The sequence below is a fragment of the Salmo salar genome, chromosome 29 (assembly GCF_965601325.2).
Source record: "Salmo salar chromosome 29, fSalSal1, whole genome shotgun sequence".
Lineage (NCBI taxonomy): Eukaryota > Metazoa > Chordata > Actinopteri > Salmoniformes > Salmonidae > Salmo > Salmo salar.
The window spans coordinates 20,985,797-21,004,503 of record NC_138319.1 but is presented as its reverse complement, the minus strand read 5'-3'; the positions used below and the strand labels follow the sequence as shown (position 1 = coordinate 21,004,503).

Below are 18,707 nucleotides of genomic sequence, written 5' to 3'. Positions count from 1 at the left end.
CCAATTAACATAGGTCTTTGGTGGAAAATGTTTGGGATCAAATGTTTTATTTACATTATGCATTCCAAAAATGGTACCAGAGAGAAGTGAAATACAGCCCTGGTGCCCTAAAGTTGTTGATGTATTTAATATTATTTAATATTAGTGCTTTACACTGATATTAGATTATTACCACAATATGCACGGTTCCCTTTTTCATGAACAGAATAAAATGTAAAACTATCAAAATGTGGTTCATATTGTAAAAAATACTGTAAAGAATGAAGATCTAAATGGTTGTTCTTTCTTAAGTTTGAGAATTGTTTGTAATGAGAATCCTAGCATACAACACACCATGGCAACAGTGAGAGGACAGCCACATGTAAATCGGGAAGTTTAGCTACATCTGCTTCTACATATGCATTGCTTGCGGTTTGGGGTTTTCGGCTGGGTTTCTGTATAACACTTTGTGACATCGGCTCATGTAAAAGGGCTTTATAAATACATTTGACTGAAATAAATGTAATTGATAATTGAACCTAATAATAATAGATACACACATACCTGCATAGATTTAAGAATGGGGTCCGCGTTGATGGCAGTGTTTGGGTCTGCACCTTGTACTGTACGTAATATGTACATACTGTATGTATTCAATGCTCTGTTCCAGCCTTTACAGAATTAAAAATGGGGGACAGTTTGATGGCAGAGTTTGGTGCCGCAGCGTCCTATCTGCGTAAGTCAGACAAGGAGCGAATGGAATGCCAGACTAGACCCTTTGACATAAAGAGAGAGTGCTATGTGCCTGACCCTGAGGTTGAATACGTCAAGGCCACAATCACCAGCAGAGATGGAGCTAAAGTCACCGCTGAAACTGAGTTTGGAAAGGTAAATATTTTGGTGAAAAACATTTCTGGAAAATCATAAGATAATACATTTTTCTACTATGATAACTCTATGATTGATGAACTATTAATTATCAACTGAATTGAGTTATGTGCTTTTAATGTTTACCATTAAAATTATTCTCACAAGAGAAAATTAAAAAAGCAGAATCCTAACATCTATAACTTTCATGCAAATTAGGCATTACATGTAAATGTATAATTTGCGAAAATTCAACACTGTGTGTAATCAATCTCAAGTTAGGATTTGTCTCTACACCTTAAAAATGTAACAAAACAATTTAATTTGCTCTTCTTTCAGACTGTTACTGTGAAGGAGGACGACGTCCACCCCCAAAACCCGCCAAAGTTTGATAAAATTGAGGACATGGCGATGTTCACCTTCCTGCACGAGCCCGCTGTGCTGTTTAACCTCAAAGAGCGTTACGCAGCCTGGATGATCTATGTAAGTAATGACCTGTCTGCTAATATCTCCATTAAATCAAATATTAATTCAAATTAAGGAAACTAAATCTACGGCATCCCCATCGTTTTCCACAGACCTACTCAGGGCTGTTCTGTGTCACTGTCAACCCATACAAGTGGCTGCCAGTGTACGATCAGTCTGTTGTCAATGCATACAGAGGCAAGAAGAGGAGTGAAGCTCCACCTCACATCTTCTCCATTTCTGACAATGCCTACCAGTACATGTTGTCAGGTAAAATATAACTTTCCTATTCATTGACATGAAAAATTACATTTGAAAATGACAAATTTACTGTCTGTTTTTCAACAGACAGGGAAAATCAGTCTGTCCTTATCACGTAAGTACATCAACCCAATGCTGTATTGATTTGAGGCTATTTAAAATGAAGAGAAATCCTGAGACATTAAGATTTGTATGTTCAATTCCAGTGGAGAATCCGGTGCTGGAAAGACTGTTAACACCAAGAGAGTCATCCAGTATTTCGCCAGCATTGCTGCTGTTAGCGGAAAGAAAAGTGCATCTGATGAAAAAAAGGTCAAATAGAATACAAAACATTTATATACTTTTTAATATTAATAATACTTTTTTGAAAAAAATGTGGGGATGGTAATTACATTTTCAGTGTAAACTTAAACGACTAAAACCAGATAAGTATATAGAAAAGATAAAGGATCAAAATATTTTAAATAAGATCATCTTTGAGAACTAATAATCACTCAATTAAAAATTAAACAGTCAGGGAGAATTTAAAATTCCCAAAATGTTATAATGGTTGAGTCACTCAGATTGCATAAGAACAAGGTATGAGCCATGGCATAACGTGTAGAATTATTGAAGGAAATTAACTTTAAAATTAAAATAATATTCTCAGCCGCATGGCAAAATGTATAGAATTGCAGAATTTTTGCTTTGAAACTCTAAAACTGCACCATTTGCCACGCCTGCAACATTTTTCATGGCTGAATGTGTTAACCAAATATTTCATACAGATCTTTACTGCAGCATATTAACACTGTGTGGTTGTTGGTTTGTAGGGTACCCTGGAGGATCAAATCATCCAGGCCAATCCTGCCCTGGAGGCTTTTGGTAATGCCAAGACCATCAGGAATGACAACTCCTCCCGATTTGTACGTTCGGTCTTTGTTTGCAGTCAAATATCATTTAAATCTTATCATACATGTTCGTCTTATCTGTTATCTTCTGTGTTTGAATTTGATTAGGATCTGGATTTTATTAGGATATCATTTGTTGATGTCATGACTTCAGCTAATCTTCCTCAGGTCATCAGCTAATCTTCCCTTTTGGGACTGTATGTGTGCAACAAAGCTGGGTTTAAATATTATTTGTTTTCCTTTAAATACTTTCAGTGTTTGATTGAGTTTGCCTAGAGAAACAGATAGGTGGGATTTTAAACTTGTAGGAGTATTCCATCAGTTCCATTACACCATGCAAGCTCAATTATCCGCACACAAGGTATTCAAAAAGAAAACAAATACTACTTGAACCCAGATGTAATGTGCTTATTCATTTCTGCTTTGACAATAACTTACAGGGTAAATTCATCCGAATTCATTTTGGAGTCACTGGGAAGCTTTCATCTGCTGACATTGAGACTTGTGAGTACAATGCTCAATATGCCCAGGCTTGAACAGATCTCTTTGACAGGAAACATTCATATCAAAAGCACTTTCCATACTGATCAGATCTTCTGGAGAAGTCACGTGTAACTTTCCAGCTCAAGGCTGAGAGAGACTACCACATCTTCTACCAGATCCTGTCACAACAGAAACCAGAACTGCTGGGTGAGTATTGAAACATGAAACTGAATAGGGTTGAGGTCAATTCTGGATTAAACTGAACATTTCTGATGAAATCCAATGAAATTCTAATGGTGCAGCACAGGCAGCCCAGGCAGTGTCCTCACAAAACAATATAGTGTGATTTTTAATATTTTCGTTGTCCACGAGAAAGGTGCAATTATTGAAATGATTTTTAAGCACACAACACTAATACTCAATACACACAAAACAATCTCCAGCTGCAGTTTTTGAAACTTGATTAGGGCTAATTTGTTGACCTGTTTATTTATAAAATGACCTGTTTTAAAAACAATGCCAATTTTCTAATTGACCCCAATCCAAAAACGGATTATATTATGTTATGACCTATACCACACCATCAACAGAAATAAACTGAGCTGTTCAATTCCATTTCAGAGATGCTACTCATCACCAGCAATCCCTATGACTATGCCTTCATCTCCCAAGGAGAGATTGCTGTAACCTCCATTAATGATTCAGATGAGCTAATGGCTACTGATGTGAGTAATATATCTATATACTGTATATGCAATAACATTCCAACCCCTTCTCCAATGCAAAACAATTACCTTTAATTTGGGACTAGGATGCCTTTGATGTGCTGGGCTTCTCCCAAGAGGAGAAGAATGGCATGTATAAGTTGGTTGGTGCCATCATGCACTACGGCAACATGAAGTTCAAGAATAAGCAGCGGGAGGAGCAAGCAGAGGCAGATGGCACTGAGGGTGAGTGCTGAAGATTTAAAACCTTTCACTTCAATATGCAGTAGTATCTGAAAAATCATAAAATCTAAAATCAGTTAGATTGCCTCTTCCAATCATAAAACTTTGCCTTTCTAGATCTTGACAAAGCTGCATATCTGATGTGCCTCAACTCTGCTGACCTAGTCAAGGGCTTGTGTAACCCAAGGGTCAAGGTTGGAAATGAGTGGGTCACCAAAGGTCAGAATGTCAACCAGGTGAGTCTCCCAAAAAATGTCATGATATTGAGCATGAAACTTGTCTATAAAGTTGCTAAGATGTTCATACCTGTAATTCCCGGTTGAACATGCTTTTTTGGTCAAGGACTAGGCCGATCGGTGTCTTGGAAACTCTCCTTTGTGTTTATGTTGAGGTATTTTCTTCTCTCAATATTTTGTAGGTGTACTACGCTGTTGGTGCACTGGCAAAGAAAATTTACGAGAACATGTTCCTTTGGATGGTGATAAGAATCAATCTTACTCTGGACACTAAGAATGCTCGCCAGCATTACATTGGTGTGCTGGACATTGCTGGCTTTGAGATCTTTGAGGTGAGTGTTTGATGTAAATTTGATAAAAAGCACACATCATAAAATGATTCATCTAGAACATTACAGCTGACAAGATAAAGTAACTGTGAACTTCTATTCCAGTTCAACACATTTGAGCAGCTGTGCATCAACTTCACTAATGAGAAGCTGCAGCAGTTCTTCAACCACCACATGTTTGTGCTGGAGCAGGAAGAGTATAAGAAAGAGGGAATTGTCTGGGAGTTCATTGACTTTGGCATGGACTTGGCTGCCTGCATTGACCTCATTGAAAGGGTTAGTGTCTTCAGTTGTGCAGTAGTTTATATGATGAATATTAAGTCATCTTTGAGATTTCAAATATTACAAGGACAGTCTTCATAAATGTGCTTCAATGACAAATTATTCTGATATTTATTCACAATGCTTTTCCCTTAACATAAATGTATTTTCATTCATTCCTTCCACCAGCCCATGGGTATCATGTCCATCCTTGAAGAGGAGTGCATGTTCCCTAAGGCCAGTGATAATACATTCAAAGCTAAGCTGTATGATACGCATCTCGGCAAAAATGCATGCTTCCAGAAGCCTAGGATTGTTAAGGGTAAACCAGAGGCCCATTTCTCCATGGTTCACTATGCTGGCATTGTTGACTACAACATTGGTAACTGGCTGGTGAAGAACAAGGATCCTCTGAATGAGACTGTGGTCGCACTGTTCCAGAAGTCAAGTCTTAAGTTCCTGGCCAACCTCTTTGCAAACTATGCTGGTGCAGAAGGAGGTACTATGTGTTCATATCTGCAAAGACTACAACACACTCAAATAAATAACAATCCACAGTATATCATAGTAGTAATAATAGTATATTTGAATAGTTATTTCATTATCATACAGCACCTGAAGAAAAAGCGGCTGGAGGAAAAAAGAAGAAAGGCTCTTCCTTCCAGACTGTGTCTGCATTGCACAGGGTAAATCTGAGCTTAAATAAACATATGTATGATTAACAAATGTATTATATTTGCACTATACTTGAGATGTCAGTATGTTGTGGATTGGCATGTTAGCATTAAATGCTGTGGTGAACCGTGAGGTACTTGGAGACTCATTCACCGATGTAAAATTCTACATTTGTCATACTCACAGGAGAACTTGGGTAAACTCATGACCAACTTGAGGTCTACTCACCCCCACTTTGTGCGTTGCATCATCCCCAATGAGACCAAGACTCCTGGGGCCATGGAGAATCCTCTGGTCATGCACCAGCTGCGCTGTAACGGTGTGCTGGAAGGCATCAGGATCTGCAGAAAGGGCTTCCCCAACAGAATCCTGTATGCTGACTTCAAACAAAGGTAAAATAATTATTCATTTCCTTATCAAAATAAATTCAACTGTTTACCTATTCAGGTGTTCCATTTTTGAAGATTATTGTTTTCTAATTTAAATTCAGATACCGCATCCTCAATCCAAAAGCTATCCCTGAGGGCCAGTTCATGGACAACATGAAGGCATCAGAAAAACTGCTGGGCTCTCTGGATATTGACCACACCCAGTACAGATTAGGACACACTAAGGTAAATTCTCTAATTGTGTGTTCGTAACCAAGTGGGAAGTGGGAATTTACCACATACGACTCAGAAATATCCACTTGAACTCTCATCCAAATGATAATTCTAGTGTTAAAATCGTCAATTATCCTGAGCTTCCTCTTCTCTCACAAGCTGAACTCTTGATATCACCTACTAAGGAGAGGACCTCAAACAGCATTTTCGGACAAAACTTTATTTATAAAAATAAATCTATTAATATGGTTGTTGAAATCTATAATTATTTTAACATGCATGATAGCTTTACTTTTAGTTTATGGATTATGCAGCTTGTTGGCCATTAATCACTCTTGAAATAACTGCTAATATACAACTGATAATGCTTATATCATGTCATCTGTTTCTTGGGCAAATGGGTCCAGTCAAGAAATACACATTTATACTTGATATAGGGCCACAGTGTAGTAGATCTAGATCTACAGTAAGCAGTTAAAAGCATAATGGCTAAACTGTTTGAGATGGACCTTGCCAAATTTAGTAACTCTTGGTCAACATGCTGGGTTTGAAGTTATAAAATCAATTGCTCCATACAGAAGCAAGAAATCAGCAATCTTATCATGACTGCGACGTTTTGTAAATCTGGGGGATACCACATTCAAATTATTTATAGTCAACTGTCAGAAAAATACAATCCCACCAAATACAAGACGATCCAAGCACCACAATATGACCTTTGTGTATCTTCAGGTGTTCTTCAAGGCTGGTCTCCTGGGTCTACTTGAGGAGATGAGAGATGATCGTCTCGCTCTTATCATCACTGCATTCCAGGCCAGATCACGTGGTCTACTTGCTAGAATTGAGTTCCAGAAAATGGTTGACCGCAGGTAGAAATTAGATTAGCTTAAAATTTTGCAGAGGATATGTTAGGGGTGAGGAACGATTGTATTAACCATATTTTATTAAAATGTTGCAGGGATGCCTTGCTTGTGATCCAATGGAACATTCGTGCCTTCATGGGTGTCAAGAATTGGCCCTGGATGAAGCTGTTCTTCAAGATCAAACCTCTGCTGAAGTCAGCAGAGACTGAGAAGGAGATGGCCAACATGAAGGAAGAATTCCTGAAGCTTAAAGAGGCTTATGCTAAATCTGAAGCCCGTAGAAAGGAGCTGGAAGAGAAGATGGTCTCCCTTCTCCAAGAGAAGAATGACCTGCAGCTCGCTGTCCAAACTGTGAGTAACTTTAACTGCACTACAGTTACTTTGCTGCAGTCACATCTTTGGTCAAAATGGCCTTAATAGTTAGCTTTTAGCTAAGAGCTAACAAGAGAAATAGAAAAACAGAGAGAAAAGAGACATGATTTTCTAAATAGATACGTACAATCAGTGGAGCATTTGTCAATCATTTGTAGCGTCCAAATATTTTTCCTCCAAACAAACTTCTGAGCATTGGAGAATATGACATACTTACAATATATTGACACATTGACAGCAAGAAGACACTATTGTTGATGCTGAAGAGAGATGTGAAGGTCTGATCAAAAGCAAAATCCAGCTTGAGGCCAAAGCCAAAGAGCTGACAGAAAGACTGGAGGATGAGGAGGAGATGAATTCAGAGCTAACTGCTAAGAAGAGGAAGCTGGAGGATGAGTGCTCAGAACTCAAGAAGGACATTGATGATCTGGAGCTCACTCTGGCTAAAGTGGAGAAGGAAAAGCATGCCACAGAGAACAAGGTAAACACTTTTCTTTATTACTGTGTTGTTAAAACTCAAATTAATAAGTTTGGAGGAAGTGTAATGACAACGTTCTGTTTCCTTAGGTTAAAAACCTGACTGAGGAGATGGCAGCTCTGGACGAAATCATTGCCAAGCTGACCAAGGAGAAGAAGGCTCTGCAGGAGGCTCATCAGCAAACGTTGGATGATCTGCAGAGTGAGGAGGACAAAGTCAACACGCTGACCAAAGCCAAAGCCAAACTGGAACAGCAAGTTGATGATGTGAGTATCAAATAGGAATTCATAAAAATTACAGCAAAATCAGTTATATCAAAAACATTGGCTACAGTAAATTGGTTACTCTGAATATTGTTCAATATATGTTTTATCAGCTTGAAGGGTCTCTGGAGCAAGAGAAGAAGGTGAGAATGGACCTAGAGAGAGCCAAGAGAAAGCTGGAGGGAGACTTGAAGTTGACCCAGGAGAGTCTAATGGACCTGGAGAATGACAAGCAGCAGATGGAGGAGAGAATGAAGAAGTAAGATCAGAGATCAAAATATGCTAACAAAGTATTATTCAATAGAAAACACTAAAAATGCATATTCATCTCAACAGAAAGGACTTTGAGATGAGCCAACTCAACAGCAAGATTGAGGATGAGCAGGCCATGAGTGCCCAGCTTCAGAAGAAACTGAAGGAGCTGCAGGTATTTCAATAGCATCGTTGAAAAGGGAATCTTTCTGTTACAAATGCTTATGTTCTGATCATACCAGAACATTTGAATTCCTACCATTTCAGGCCCGCATTGAGGAGCTGGAGGAAGAGCTGGAGGCTGAAAGAGCTGCCCGTGCCAAGGTGGAGAAACAGAGGGCAGACTTGGCCAGAGAGCTAGAAGAGATCAGTGAGAGGCTGGAGGAGGCTGGTGGAGCCACTGCTGCCCAGATTGAGATGAACAAGAAGAGGGAGGCTGAGTTCCAGAAGGTGCGCAGAGACCTTGAAGAGGCTACTCTGCAGCATGAGGCTACAGCTGCCACTCTGAGGAAGAAAAATGCTGACAGTGTAGCTGACCTGGGAGAACAGATTGACAACCTTCAGAGAGTGAAGCAGAAGCTGGAGAAGGAGAAGAGTGAGCTCAGGCTGGAGCTGGATGATGTGGTCTCCAACATGGAGCAGATTGTCAAGTCCAAAGTATGTGGTATCATTGAGCAATCTATAAAATATATGCTTTTTCTTGTGTTGCTGTCTAGTGTTGCTGTTCTGTCATTAAAAAAAATCTGTTTTAAGACAAACTTCGAGAAAATGTGCCGCACTCTAGAGGACCAGATGAGTGAATACAGGACGAAAGCTGAGGAAAGACAGCGATCCATCAATGATTTCACCATGCAGAAAGCAAAGCTTCAAACTGAGAATGGTATATTAACAAAAAACCTGGACATCCACATGAACACCCACAAAAAATAACCAGATTAAGTAATGTAATTTAAAATAATTTGAATTGCATGAAAACAGGTGAACTTGCTAGACAGTTGGAGGAGAAGGACTCTCTGGTCTCTCAACTGACCAGAGGTAAGCAATCCAACGTTCAGCAGATTGAAGACCTCAAGAGACAATTGGAGGAGGAAGTCAAGGTATTTAGACAAAGAATGCAGAGTCCCTTATCCAACTACATTTATCTTCAGGCATAATTACAGATCGTTTTTTAAATTTCCTTACCAGGCAAAGAACGCGCTTGCCCATGCAGTGCAGTCTGCACGCCATGACTCAGATCTGTTGAGGGAGCAGTATGAGGAGGAGCAGGAGGCCAAGTCTGAGCTGCAGCGTGGCATGTCCAAGGCTAATGCTGAGGTGGCTCAGTGGAGAACCAAGTATGAAACTGATGCCATCCAGAAGACTGAGGAGCTTGAGGACGCAAAGTAAGGATGTTTTATTACTTCCTCTTACTTCTCAGGCTATTGAACCTTGGCTGAAAGAGCGATACACAAATGTACATGATGAATAATACATGGATTACCTGTTATACAACCGTTATATATTAAACAACTGTTTTGAAATGTGTTTCTCATCTACTGTATGTCAATCTAGGAAGAAGCTGGCTCAGCGTCTGCAGGATGCAGAGGAAGCTGTGGAAGCTGTAAATGCTAAATGTTCATCCCTGGAGAAGACAAAACACAGACTCCAGAATGAGATTGAAGATCTCATGGTGGATGTGGAGAGATCTAATGCAGCTGCTGCCTCTCTGGACAAGAAGCAAAGGAACTTTGACAAGGTAAGAAAAAAACATATGGAATACACAAGTCCTATTAGCCTTAATTATAGTACATTAGGGGTGGCAGGTAACCTTGTGCAGTGGTTTTTGACTGGTAAGATTTTGGAACACTCACTTATAAACGTGTCCTTTGGAATACACATGGAATTTTGATTTGGGAGTACAGTGCTTCCAGAAAGTATTCATACCCCTTGACTCATTCCACATTTAGTTGTGTTACAGCCTGAATTCAAAATGGATGAATTCGATTTTTTTTTCTCACCCATCTACACACAATACCCCATAATAACAAAGGGAAAACTTCAAATCAAATCAAATTTCATTGGTCACATACACATATTTAGCAGATGTTATTGCGGGTGTAGCGAAATGCTAATGTTCCTAGCTCCGACATTGCAGTAATATCTGACAATTCACAACAATACACACAAATCTAAAAGTAAAATAATGGAATTAAGAAATATATAAATATTAGGATGAACAATGTCAGCATGGCATTGACTCAAATACAGTAGAATAGAATACAGTATATACATATGAAATGAGTAAAGCAGTATGTAAACATTATTAAAGTGACTAGTGTTCCATTATTAAAGTGACCAGTGATTCCATGTCTATGTATATAGGGCAGTAGCCTCTAAGGTGCAGGGTTGAGTAATCGGGTGGTAGCCGGCTAGTGATGGCTAATTAACAGTCTGATGGCCTTGAGATAGAAGCTGTTTTTCAGTCTCTCGGTCCCAGCTTTGATGCACCTGTACTGACCTTGCTTTCTGGATGATAGCAGGGTGAACAGGCCGTGGCTCGGGTGGTTGACGTCCTTGATGATATTTTTGACCTTCCTGTGACATCGGGTGCTATAGGGGTCCTGGAGGGCAGGCGGTGTGTCCCCGGTGATGCGTTGGGCAGACCGCACTACCTTCTGGAGAGCCCTGCGGTTGCGGGTGGTGTAGTTGCCGTACCAGGCAGTGATACAGGCCGACAGGATGCTCTCAATTGTGCATCTATAAAAGATTGTGAGGGTCTTAGGGGCCAAGACAAATTTTATGGTTGAAGAGGTGATGTTGCACCTTCTTCAACACACTGTCTAATAACAAAGTGAAAACTTGATTTTATAAATGTTAGCAAATTTATTGAAAATGAAATACAGAAATATCTCCTTTAAATAAGTATTCAGACCCCTGAGTCAATACTTTGTAGAAGTCTAAGAGCTTTCCACACCTGGAATGTGCAACATTTGCCCATTACTGTTTTCAAAATTCTTCAAGCACTGTCAATTTGTTGTTGATCACTGTGAGACAACCATTTTCAGGTCTTGCTATAGATTTTCCAAGTAGATTTAAGTCAAAACTGTAACTTGGCCACTCTGGAACATTCAATGTCTTGTAGATTTGGCTTTGTGTTTTATTTTCCTGCTGAAAGGTGAATTCATCTTCCTCTAGGATTTTGCCTGTACTTCGTTCCAATCCGTTTCTTTTTTATCCCCCAAAAACTCCCCAGTCCTTAATGATTATAAGCATATCCATTACATGATGCAGCCACCACTATGCTTGAAATATGGAGAGTGGTACTGTGTTCTATTGGATTTGCCCCAAAAATAACACTTTGTATTCAGGACAAAAATTACTTTGCCACATTTTTGGCAGTATTACTTTAGTGCCTTGTTGCAAACAGCATGCATGTTTTGGATTGTTTTTTTCTGTACAGGCTTCCTTCTTTTCACTCTGCCAATTAGGTTAGTATTCTGGAGTAAGTACAATGTTGTTGATCCATTGTCAGTTTTCTCCTATTACAGCCATTAAACTCTGTGACTGTTTTAAAGTCACCATTGGCCTCATGGTGAAATCCCTTAGCGGTTTCCTTCCTCTCAGGCAACTGAGTTAGGAAGGATGTCTGTATCTTTGTAGTGACTGGGTGTATTGATACACAATCCAAAGTGTAATTAATAACTTCACCATGCTCAAAGAGATATTCTGTCTACTTTTTTTTTAACCATCTACCAATAGGTGCCCTTGTTTGCGAGGAATTGGAAAACCTCCCTGGTCTTTGTGGTTGAATCTGTTTGAAATTGACTGAGAGACCTTACAGATAATTGTATGTGTTGGGTACAGAGATGAGGTAGTCCTGTTAAATCCTGTTAAACACTATTATTGCACACAGAGTAATTCCATGCAACTTATTATGTGACTTGTTATACACATTTTTACTCCTGAATTTATTTGGCTTGCCATAACAAAGTGTTGAATACTTATTGACCCAAGACATTTCAACTTTTCATTTTTAATCAATTTGTATTGTAAAGATTTTGAGGAACCTAATAACACTTTGACAGTACGGGGTATTGTGTTTAGGCCAATTACAAAAATAATCTCAATTGAATCCATTTTCAAAGTCATTTGTATAATTTTACTTCACCTTGTGAGAAACCATTAGCAAAGGCAAGTCTGATTATGCTTAGCTGTGTATCATAGCCTCTGCCATAGAAAAAGGCAGAGCATAGTTTTGTGTCCGTGGTTGCACCTTTACAATGCAGAAAAACCGGTCTTCTCTCACCCAAACCTATTTTAATCTAAAGACCTAATGTACAGAGGAAAACAAAATATTTATAGCATGGATTCACGGGAAGCTCTTAAAGGGGTACTTCCAAATTAATCATAATGAGTAAGGGACTATGAAAATAGATCAAATAAACACAATTTCATCTATAAAAACCTTTGTCATTGAAAATAGATGATTAGCAATATGGATCAGATGGAGGTCAATACCACAAAATAAATAAATTGGATAATTTTTGTTGTGCTGCAGATTTTATATACAGTATACATATATTTTTACCCCCTTTTTCTCCCCAATTTTGTGATATCCAATTGCGATCTTGTCTCATCGCTGCAACTCCCCAACGGGCTCGGGAGAGACAGGGGTTGAGTCATGCGTCCTCCGAAACATGATCCGCAAACAACGCTCCTTAACACCCGCTCGCTTAACCCGGAAACCAGCAGCAGCAATGTGTCGGAGGAAACACCATTCAACTGACGACTGTAGTCAGCCTGCAGGCGCTCAGCCCGCCACAAGGAGTCGATAGATCGCGATGAGCCCAGTAAAGCCCCCCGGTCAAACCCTCCCCTGACACTGGGCCAATTATGTGCCGCCTTATGGGACTCCCAGTCACTACAGGCTGTAGTGATGCCACATAACACTGCGATGCAGTGCCTTAGACCGCTGCGCCACTTGGGAGGCTGCAGAATTTTTTATCCCATCAAAGTGTGACATGGTTCAAAAAAGGTTGGGAACCACTGGTCGAGTGGTTAGAAAATCTAGCTAGCAACCTCAGACCGGAAAGCCTGGTGCGGAGTGAGCTGGAAACCGTAGAGTTCCTGGCATCATCCTACATCCTACCATCACCTGCCGTCGTGGCCTTGAGCAAGGCACTTTACCCCCTGACCCATTGCTTCCGGACACTGTGTGTCTCAAGGAGTTGGCTTGTTAGCATAAAGACACATTTTCGTTCTCTGTAAGTTATTGGAAAATAAAGTACATCTCATCTTAATCATACACTGCATTCAAACTACCTAAAATACCTGTATGATTTTCAGGTCCTGGCTGACTGGAAGCAGAAGTTTGAGGAATCTCAGACTGAGCTGGAGAGCTCCCAGAAAGAGGCCAGATCTCTCAGCACTGAGCTCTTCAAACTCAAGAACTCTTATGAGGAGTCTCTGGATCACCTTGAGACCATGAAGAGGGAGAACAAGAACCTCCAAGGTCAGAGCATAAGAACTAATGGCCTATATAACTTAGTCAATAAAACATTGATATGTTATAGAGATCAGATATCCCAAAAATATTCTGATGTACAACTACATTTTTCCACAGAGGAAATTTCTGACCTGACTGAGCAGCTTGGTGAAGGAGGAAAGAGCATCCATGAGCTGGAGAAGATCCGTAAACAGCTGGAGCAGGAGAAGGCTGAGTTACAGTCTGCTCTAGAGGAAGCTGAGGTGAGAACAGAAAACATTTACAGATAGTGAAAGTACCAACATTTTATTTTACGATTTTACAAACAATGGGTGGATGTGTTCTCATAGGCCTCCCTAGAGCATGAGGAGGGAAAGATCATGAGAGCTCAGCTGGAGTTCAATCAGGTAAAAGCTGACATTGAACGGAAGCTGGTGGAGAAGGATGAGGAAATGGAGATGAATAAGAGGAACCAGCAGAGAGTTGTGGATACCCTGCAAAGCTCCCTGGAGTCAGAGACTCGCAGCAGGAATGAAGCTCTCAGGCTGAAGAAGAAGATGGAGGGAGATCTCAATGAGATGGAGATCCAGCTCAGCCAGGCCAACAGGCAGGCATCCGAGGCCCAGAAGCAACTTAAGGGTCTCCATTCCCATCTGAAGGTATTACTTCCACACCATTGAATTAAAAGCATTGCTTGTGCATTCAGAAAAAGTCAAAGCACACTGTGAAACAATACAATAAATATAGTCAAATCAGTAATTCTCTCTACAGGATTCTCAACTGCAGCTGGATGATGCACTTCGTAGCAATGATGACCTGAAGGAGAACATTGCCATTGTGGAGAGACGCAACAACCTGATGCAGGCTGAACTGGATGAGCTGAGAGCCCTGGTGGAGCAGACTGAGAGAGGCCGCAAACTGGCTGAGCAGGAACTGCTGGATGTTAGTGAGAGAGTTCAGCTGCTCCACTCACAGGTAAGACAGTAATATAGAACAGTGTTCTCCTTAAAGATGGAGTCCTTAATGGTGAAACGGACATGTCTGTTTGCGATATTACAACAACAAAGAAGTTACTGCAAATGAAAAACACCGTTTTTTCCCTTTGGACATCATTGCAAGCACGATAAAACAGCAGAAAATGTACTGTACCATGTTGTGTGACACTCCTCACCTCTGCTTTGTCAACAAAACAAAAACAATAAGAAAGGCGGTTGGACAGACAGTGCCGCTGTTTCCCCTACTATGGATTCCATCTTTAAAAGTCTGCTACCTGAGGTACGCAGAGGTAATATAAACATAATTTGTCAAATATATGTGTAGAACACCAGCCTGCTGAGCCAGAAGAAGAAGCTAGAGGGCGACACATCCCAGCTTCAGAATGAAGTGGAGGAGGCTGTGCAGGAGTGCAGAAATGCTGAGGAAAAGGCCAAGAAGGCCATTACTGATGCTGCCATGATGGCAGAGGAGCTGAAGAAGGAGCAGGACACCAGTGCTCACCTGGAGCGCATGAAAAAGAACATGGAGCAGACCATCAAGGACCTGCAGCACCGCCTGGATGAAGCTGAACAAATCGCCATGAAGGGTGGCAAGAAGCAGATCCAGAAGCTGGAGGCCAGAGTAAGTGTCTAAGCTACATTCTCATCGATTAATTCAATGTCACATTTCATATTTCTAGTCATATTTCTAGCTTCAATATTGAAAGTAGTGGTGACTAACAAAGTAATTGTAAATGGTGTGTTAACAATGATCATATCTTTCTAGGTGAGAGAGCTAGAGACTGAAGTGGAAGTGGAGCAAAGGAGGAGCAGTGATTCTGTGAAAGGAGTCCGTAAATATGAGAGACGCGTCAAAGAGCTCACATACCAGGTACATTGTTTTAACTTGACAATGCACAATTACATTAACATGCTCAGAATGAAATGTAAGATATATCTCCAGTATGACTCTTTTTTTGCCCCTTCTTTTTGTGTGCAGACTGAAGAAGACCGTAAGAATTTGAGCCGCCTGCAGGACCTGGTGGACAAACTGCAGCTGAAGGTCAAATCCTACAAGAGAACTTCAGAGGAGGCTGTAAGTAACCTTCTATCATCTAACTGATGCATCTGTAATTCTCTAATTATTTTGTTTGCTAGAAACTTAAATCATATTTAAAAATGTTCACAGGAGGAACAAGCCAATTCCAATTTGGGCAAGTTCCGTAAGATTCAGCATGAACTGGATGAGGCAGAGGAGAGGGCTGATATTGCTGAGTCTCAGGTCAACAAGATGAGAGCCAAGAGTCGTGATGCCGGCTCCAAGGTCAGTAAAGTAACTTTTTAAGAATCCTAAAGGATAATTTGCAGACTTCCCTTATACTGCAGTGTCCCAATGTACAGTGCCTTGCAAAATAATCATACCCCTTGGATTTCTTCACATTTTGTTGTATTACAAAGTGCATTTAACAACTGCATTTTTGTCAACAATCTGCACAAAATACACATACAATCTACACATACTCTGTAATGTCAAAGATGAATAGAAATTGAAGAGTTCATCTCCCAAAGTCAATAAATCTTTGGCAGCGATTACAGCTGGGTAAATCTTGGGTAAGTCTTTAAGCGCTTTACACACCTGGATTGTGTTATATCAGCCCATTATTATGTTCCTAATTATTCAAGTTCTGTCAAGATGTTGGGGATCATGGCTAGGCAGCAATTTTAGGCCAAGTTAAGCCAAAAAGTATATTCCTTTGCTGTGTTTTGTTTTGTAGTATTAATTTTATTCTGTATATTTGTATTTTTCTTTTAAGTCATTATTGTGGAGTCACTACAATGTTGTTGATCCATCGTCAGTTTTTTCCCTTCACAGCCATTGAACACTAACTTTTTTTAAAACACCAATGGCCAAATGGTGACACCCCTGAGCTGTTTCATTCCTGTCCTGCAGCTCAGTTCAGAAGGACGACTGCATCTTTGATGTGTCTAGGTGGATTAACTTGACCATGCTTAAGGTTAAAGAGATATTCAATGTCTGATTTGTTATTGTTAACCATCTACCAATCACTGCCCTTCTTTATGAGGCTTTCTAAAAGCTCCCTGGTCTTTGTAGTTAAATCTGTGCTTGAAATGCAATACTTAACTGAGGGACCTTACAGATGTATGTATGGGGGATAGAGGAAGGGTTAGTCATAAAAAACATAATTTCAACACTTTTTCACACAAAGTGAGTCCATGTGATTTGTTAAGACAAATTTTACTCCTGAATTTATTTAGGCTAGCCTAAACAAAGGGGCGGGATATTTATGCAACGACTATATTTTAGCTATCCAATTTGTATTAATCAACAACAAAAAAATATTCCACTGACATCACAGAGTGTTTTGAGTAGATTGTTGACAAACAAATGTAAATTAAATCCGATTGAATCCCACTTTGTAACACAATAAAACATGAAGAAATCCAAGGAGGTATGAATAATTTCGCAAGGCACTGTAGATGAAAAAAGCCTCCAATTTGAAAAGCTTTAAGGCATATTCATTAAATGTGCTATTCATAATATCATTATATATATATTGTTATTCATAATTGATAACAATGTATGTTTATTCATTTGCTGCCATCTATTGTGTTATAAAACTATACAGGACAAGATCAAGGGACATTTTGATTGAATGCCAATAGTCAGAATGACATCATGGATTTATTTTTCAATACCTCAGGCTAGGACCAACATAGCTGATAATGATTTTTGAGAGGAGTTCCCTATTAATTGTGGCTAAATCTAGAATTGTTTTAGATTACTCCTTGAATCTGTGCGGCAAACAGCTTTAACAGTTGTAACTTATTTCTGTAATACTGTAGTTGAAGAGAAAAATATATGAGTGTTTATTGAATTCTTTAATTGGACGTTATTGCTCCAATAAACATTTAGTAAAAGCTTAGTGTTGTCTATTACACAGTAAAGAGAATCAGATACATGTTTAGTATCTGTATGGGACAGCATGATGTTCATAGTGTACCATAATACATACCTGTTGAAGTTTCCACTCATATATTTTAAGGACCCAGTAAATGGCAGTATAAAATGTTTTCCTTTACACAGTAAAATTAAAATGTTCTCATAATCCATCCATCTTCTCTGTCACAGAAAGGAAAGGATGAGGAGTGAGGCCAAGAGTTGTGATGCCGGCTCCCAGGTCAGTTCTTTTAATCAGATTAATTATATTGGTTATAATTTGTAAATTCCCACATGTATGACAACAGCCTCTACCTCAATCGCTTTGTAAGTATTTGATGTCCAACAGCCATACTATTATTCATTACATATTTTTTTTATATATTGTATAAGACAGGATCAAATATGAATTGGATTATTGTTCACAAACATTATTTCAAAAGCATATCTTGGTTTCAGTGGTCACTTTCCTTTGCTATGGCAAGCAAAAATGTTTTAATAAATGATTTATTGGAATAGTTGATGGTAAGATTTACATGAAGAACAGTATTTCATAAGAATGTTTTTTGAAAATACACAATTTTCTCAACCTTTATTTATCTTCTTTGTCACAGAAAGGACATTATGAAGAGTGAAGCTCTCGGATGGACCTTTCTGAAAATCTATTGATTGTAGTGCTTTAGTCTTTCTTTATTCTCCATGCAACATGAGAAGAATAAAGTAAATTTAAATAGCCACTCTGTGTATTGCTTGTAACATGTTACCTGTATGCCAAAGGTTTTCCATGTCTGGTATAGACATCAAGGATGTTGTTGATTCCAATACAAACAGGAATTCCATAAAGAAAAGGACATTTAATGTCCCATAATCTAAATTGGTTATTTATCTCAAATTGACTAATAATCACCTGGCCCAGTGATATGCTGGACAGAAATTGACTTGCCCACTAGTACCCACATCATATCATATCATATTGTTAATCTGTTGTCATACATACTGAAAGGGATCTTTCATCATTTCAGTGCTGTGAGTATTAGCTTGCCCTAGGCCTAAGGACATAATTGGCAGTTAATGTCATCATGGTCAG

At 39.4% G+C, this 18,707-nt stretch overlaps 1 protein-coding gene across 1 annotated transcript; it reads left to right on the top strand.

Moving 5' to 3' along the window:
* Nucleotides 1-654: 654 nt before the first annotated feature.
* Nucleotides 655-18,357, top strand: LOC106594615 (myosin-7). Its single transcript, XM_045710572.2, has 38 exons — nucleotides 655-867; nucleotides 1,186-1,329; nucleotides 1,425-1,581; nucleotides 1,660-1,687; nucleotides 1,779-1,884; nucleotides 2,385-2,477; nucleotides 2,903-2,966; nucleotides 3,054-3,152; nucleotides 3,567-3,670; nucleotides 3,757-3,895; nucleotides 4,010-4,128; nucleotides 4,311-4,460; nucleotides 4,563-4,733; nucleotides 4,908-5,217; nucleotides 5,331-5,404; nucleotides 5,580-5,785; nucleotides 5,884-6,007; nucleotides 6,728-6,864; nucleotides 6,954-7,209; nucleotides 7,469-7,711; nucleotides 7,798-7,974; nucleotides 8,085-8,230; nucleotides 8,308-8,398; nucleotides 8,491-8,880; nucleotides 8,977-9,103; nucleotides 9,202-9,320; nucleotides 9,409-9,605; nucleotides 9,775-9,958; nucleotides 13,549-13,714; nucleotides 13,826-13,950; nucleotides 14,038-14,346; nucleotides 14,459-14,662; nucleotides 15,008-15,304; nucleotides 15,449-15,553; nucleotides 15,662-15,757; nucleotides 15,851-15,985; nucleotides 17,813-17,861; nucleotides 18,235-18,357. Exons 1-37 carry the CDS (start codon nucleotides 667-669, stop codon nucleotides 17,831-17,833), a joined length of 5,814 nt encoding a protein of 1,937 aa, XP_045566528.1. The 5' UTR covers nucleotides 655-666; the 3' UTR covers nucleotides 17,834-17,861; nucleotides 18,235-18,357.
* Nucleotides 18,358-18,707: the final 350 nt, after the last annotated feature.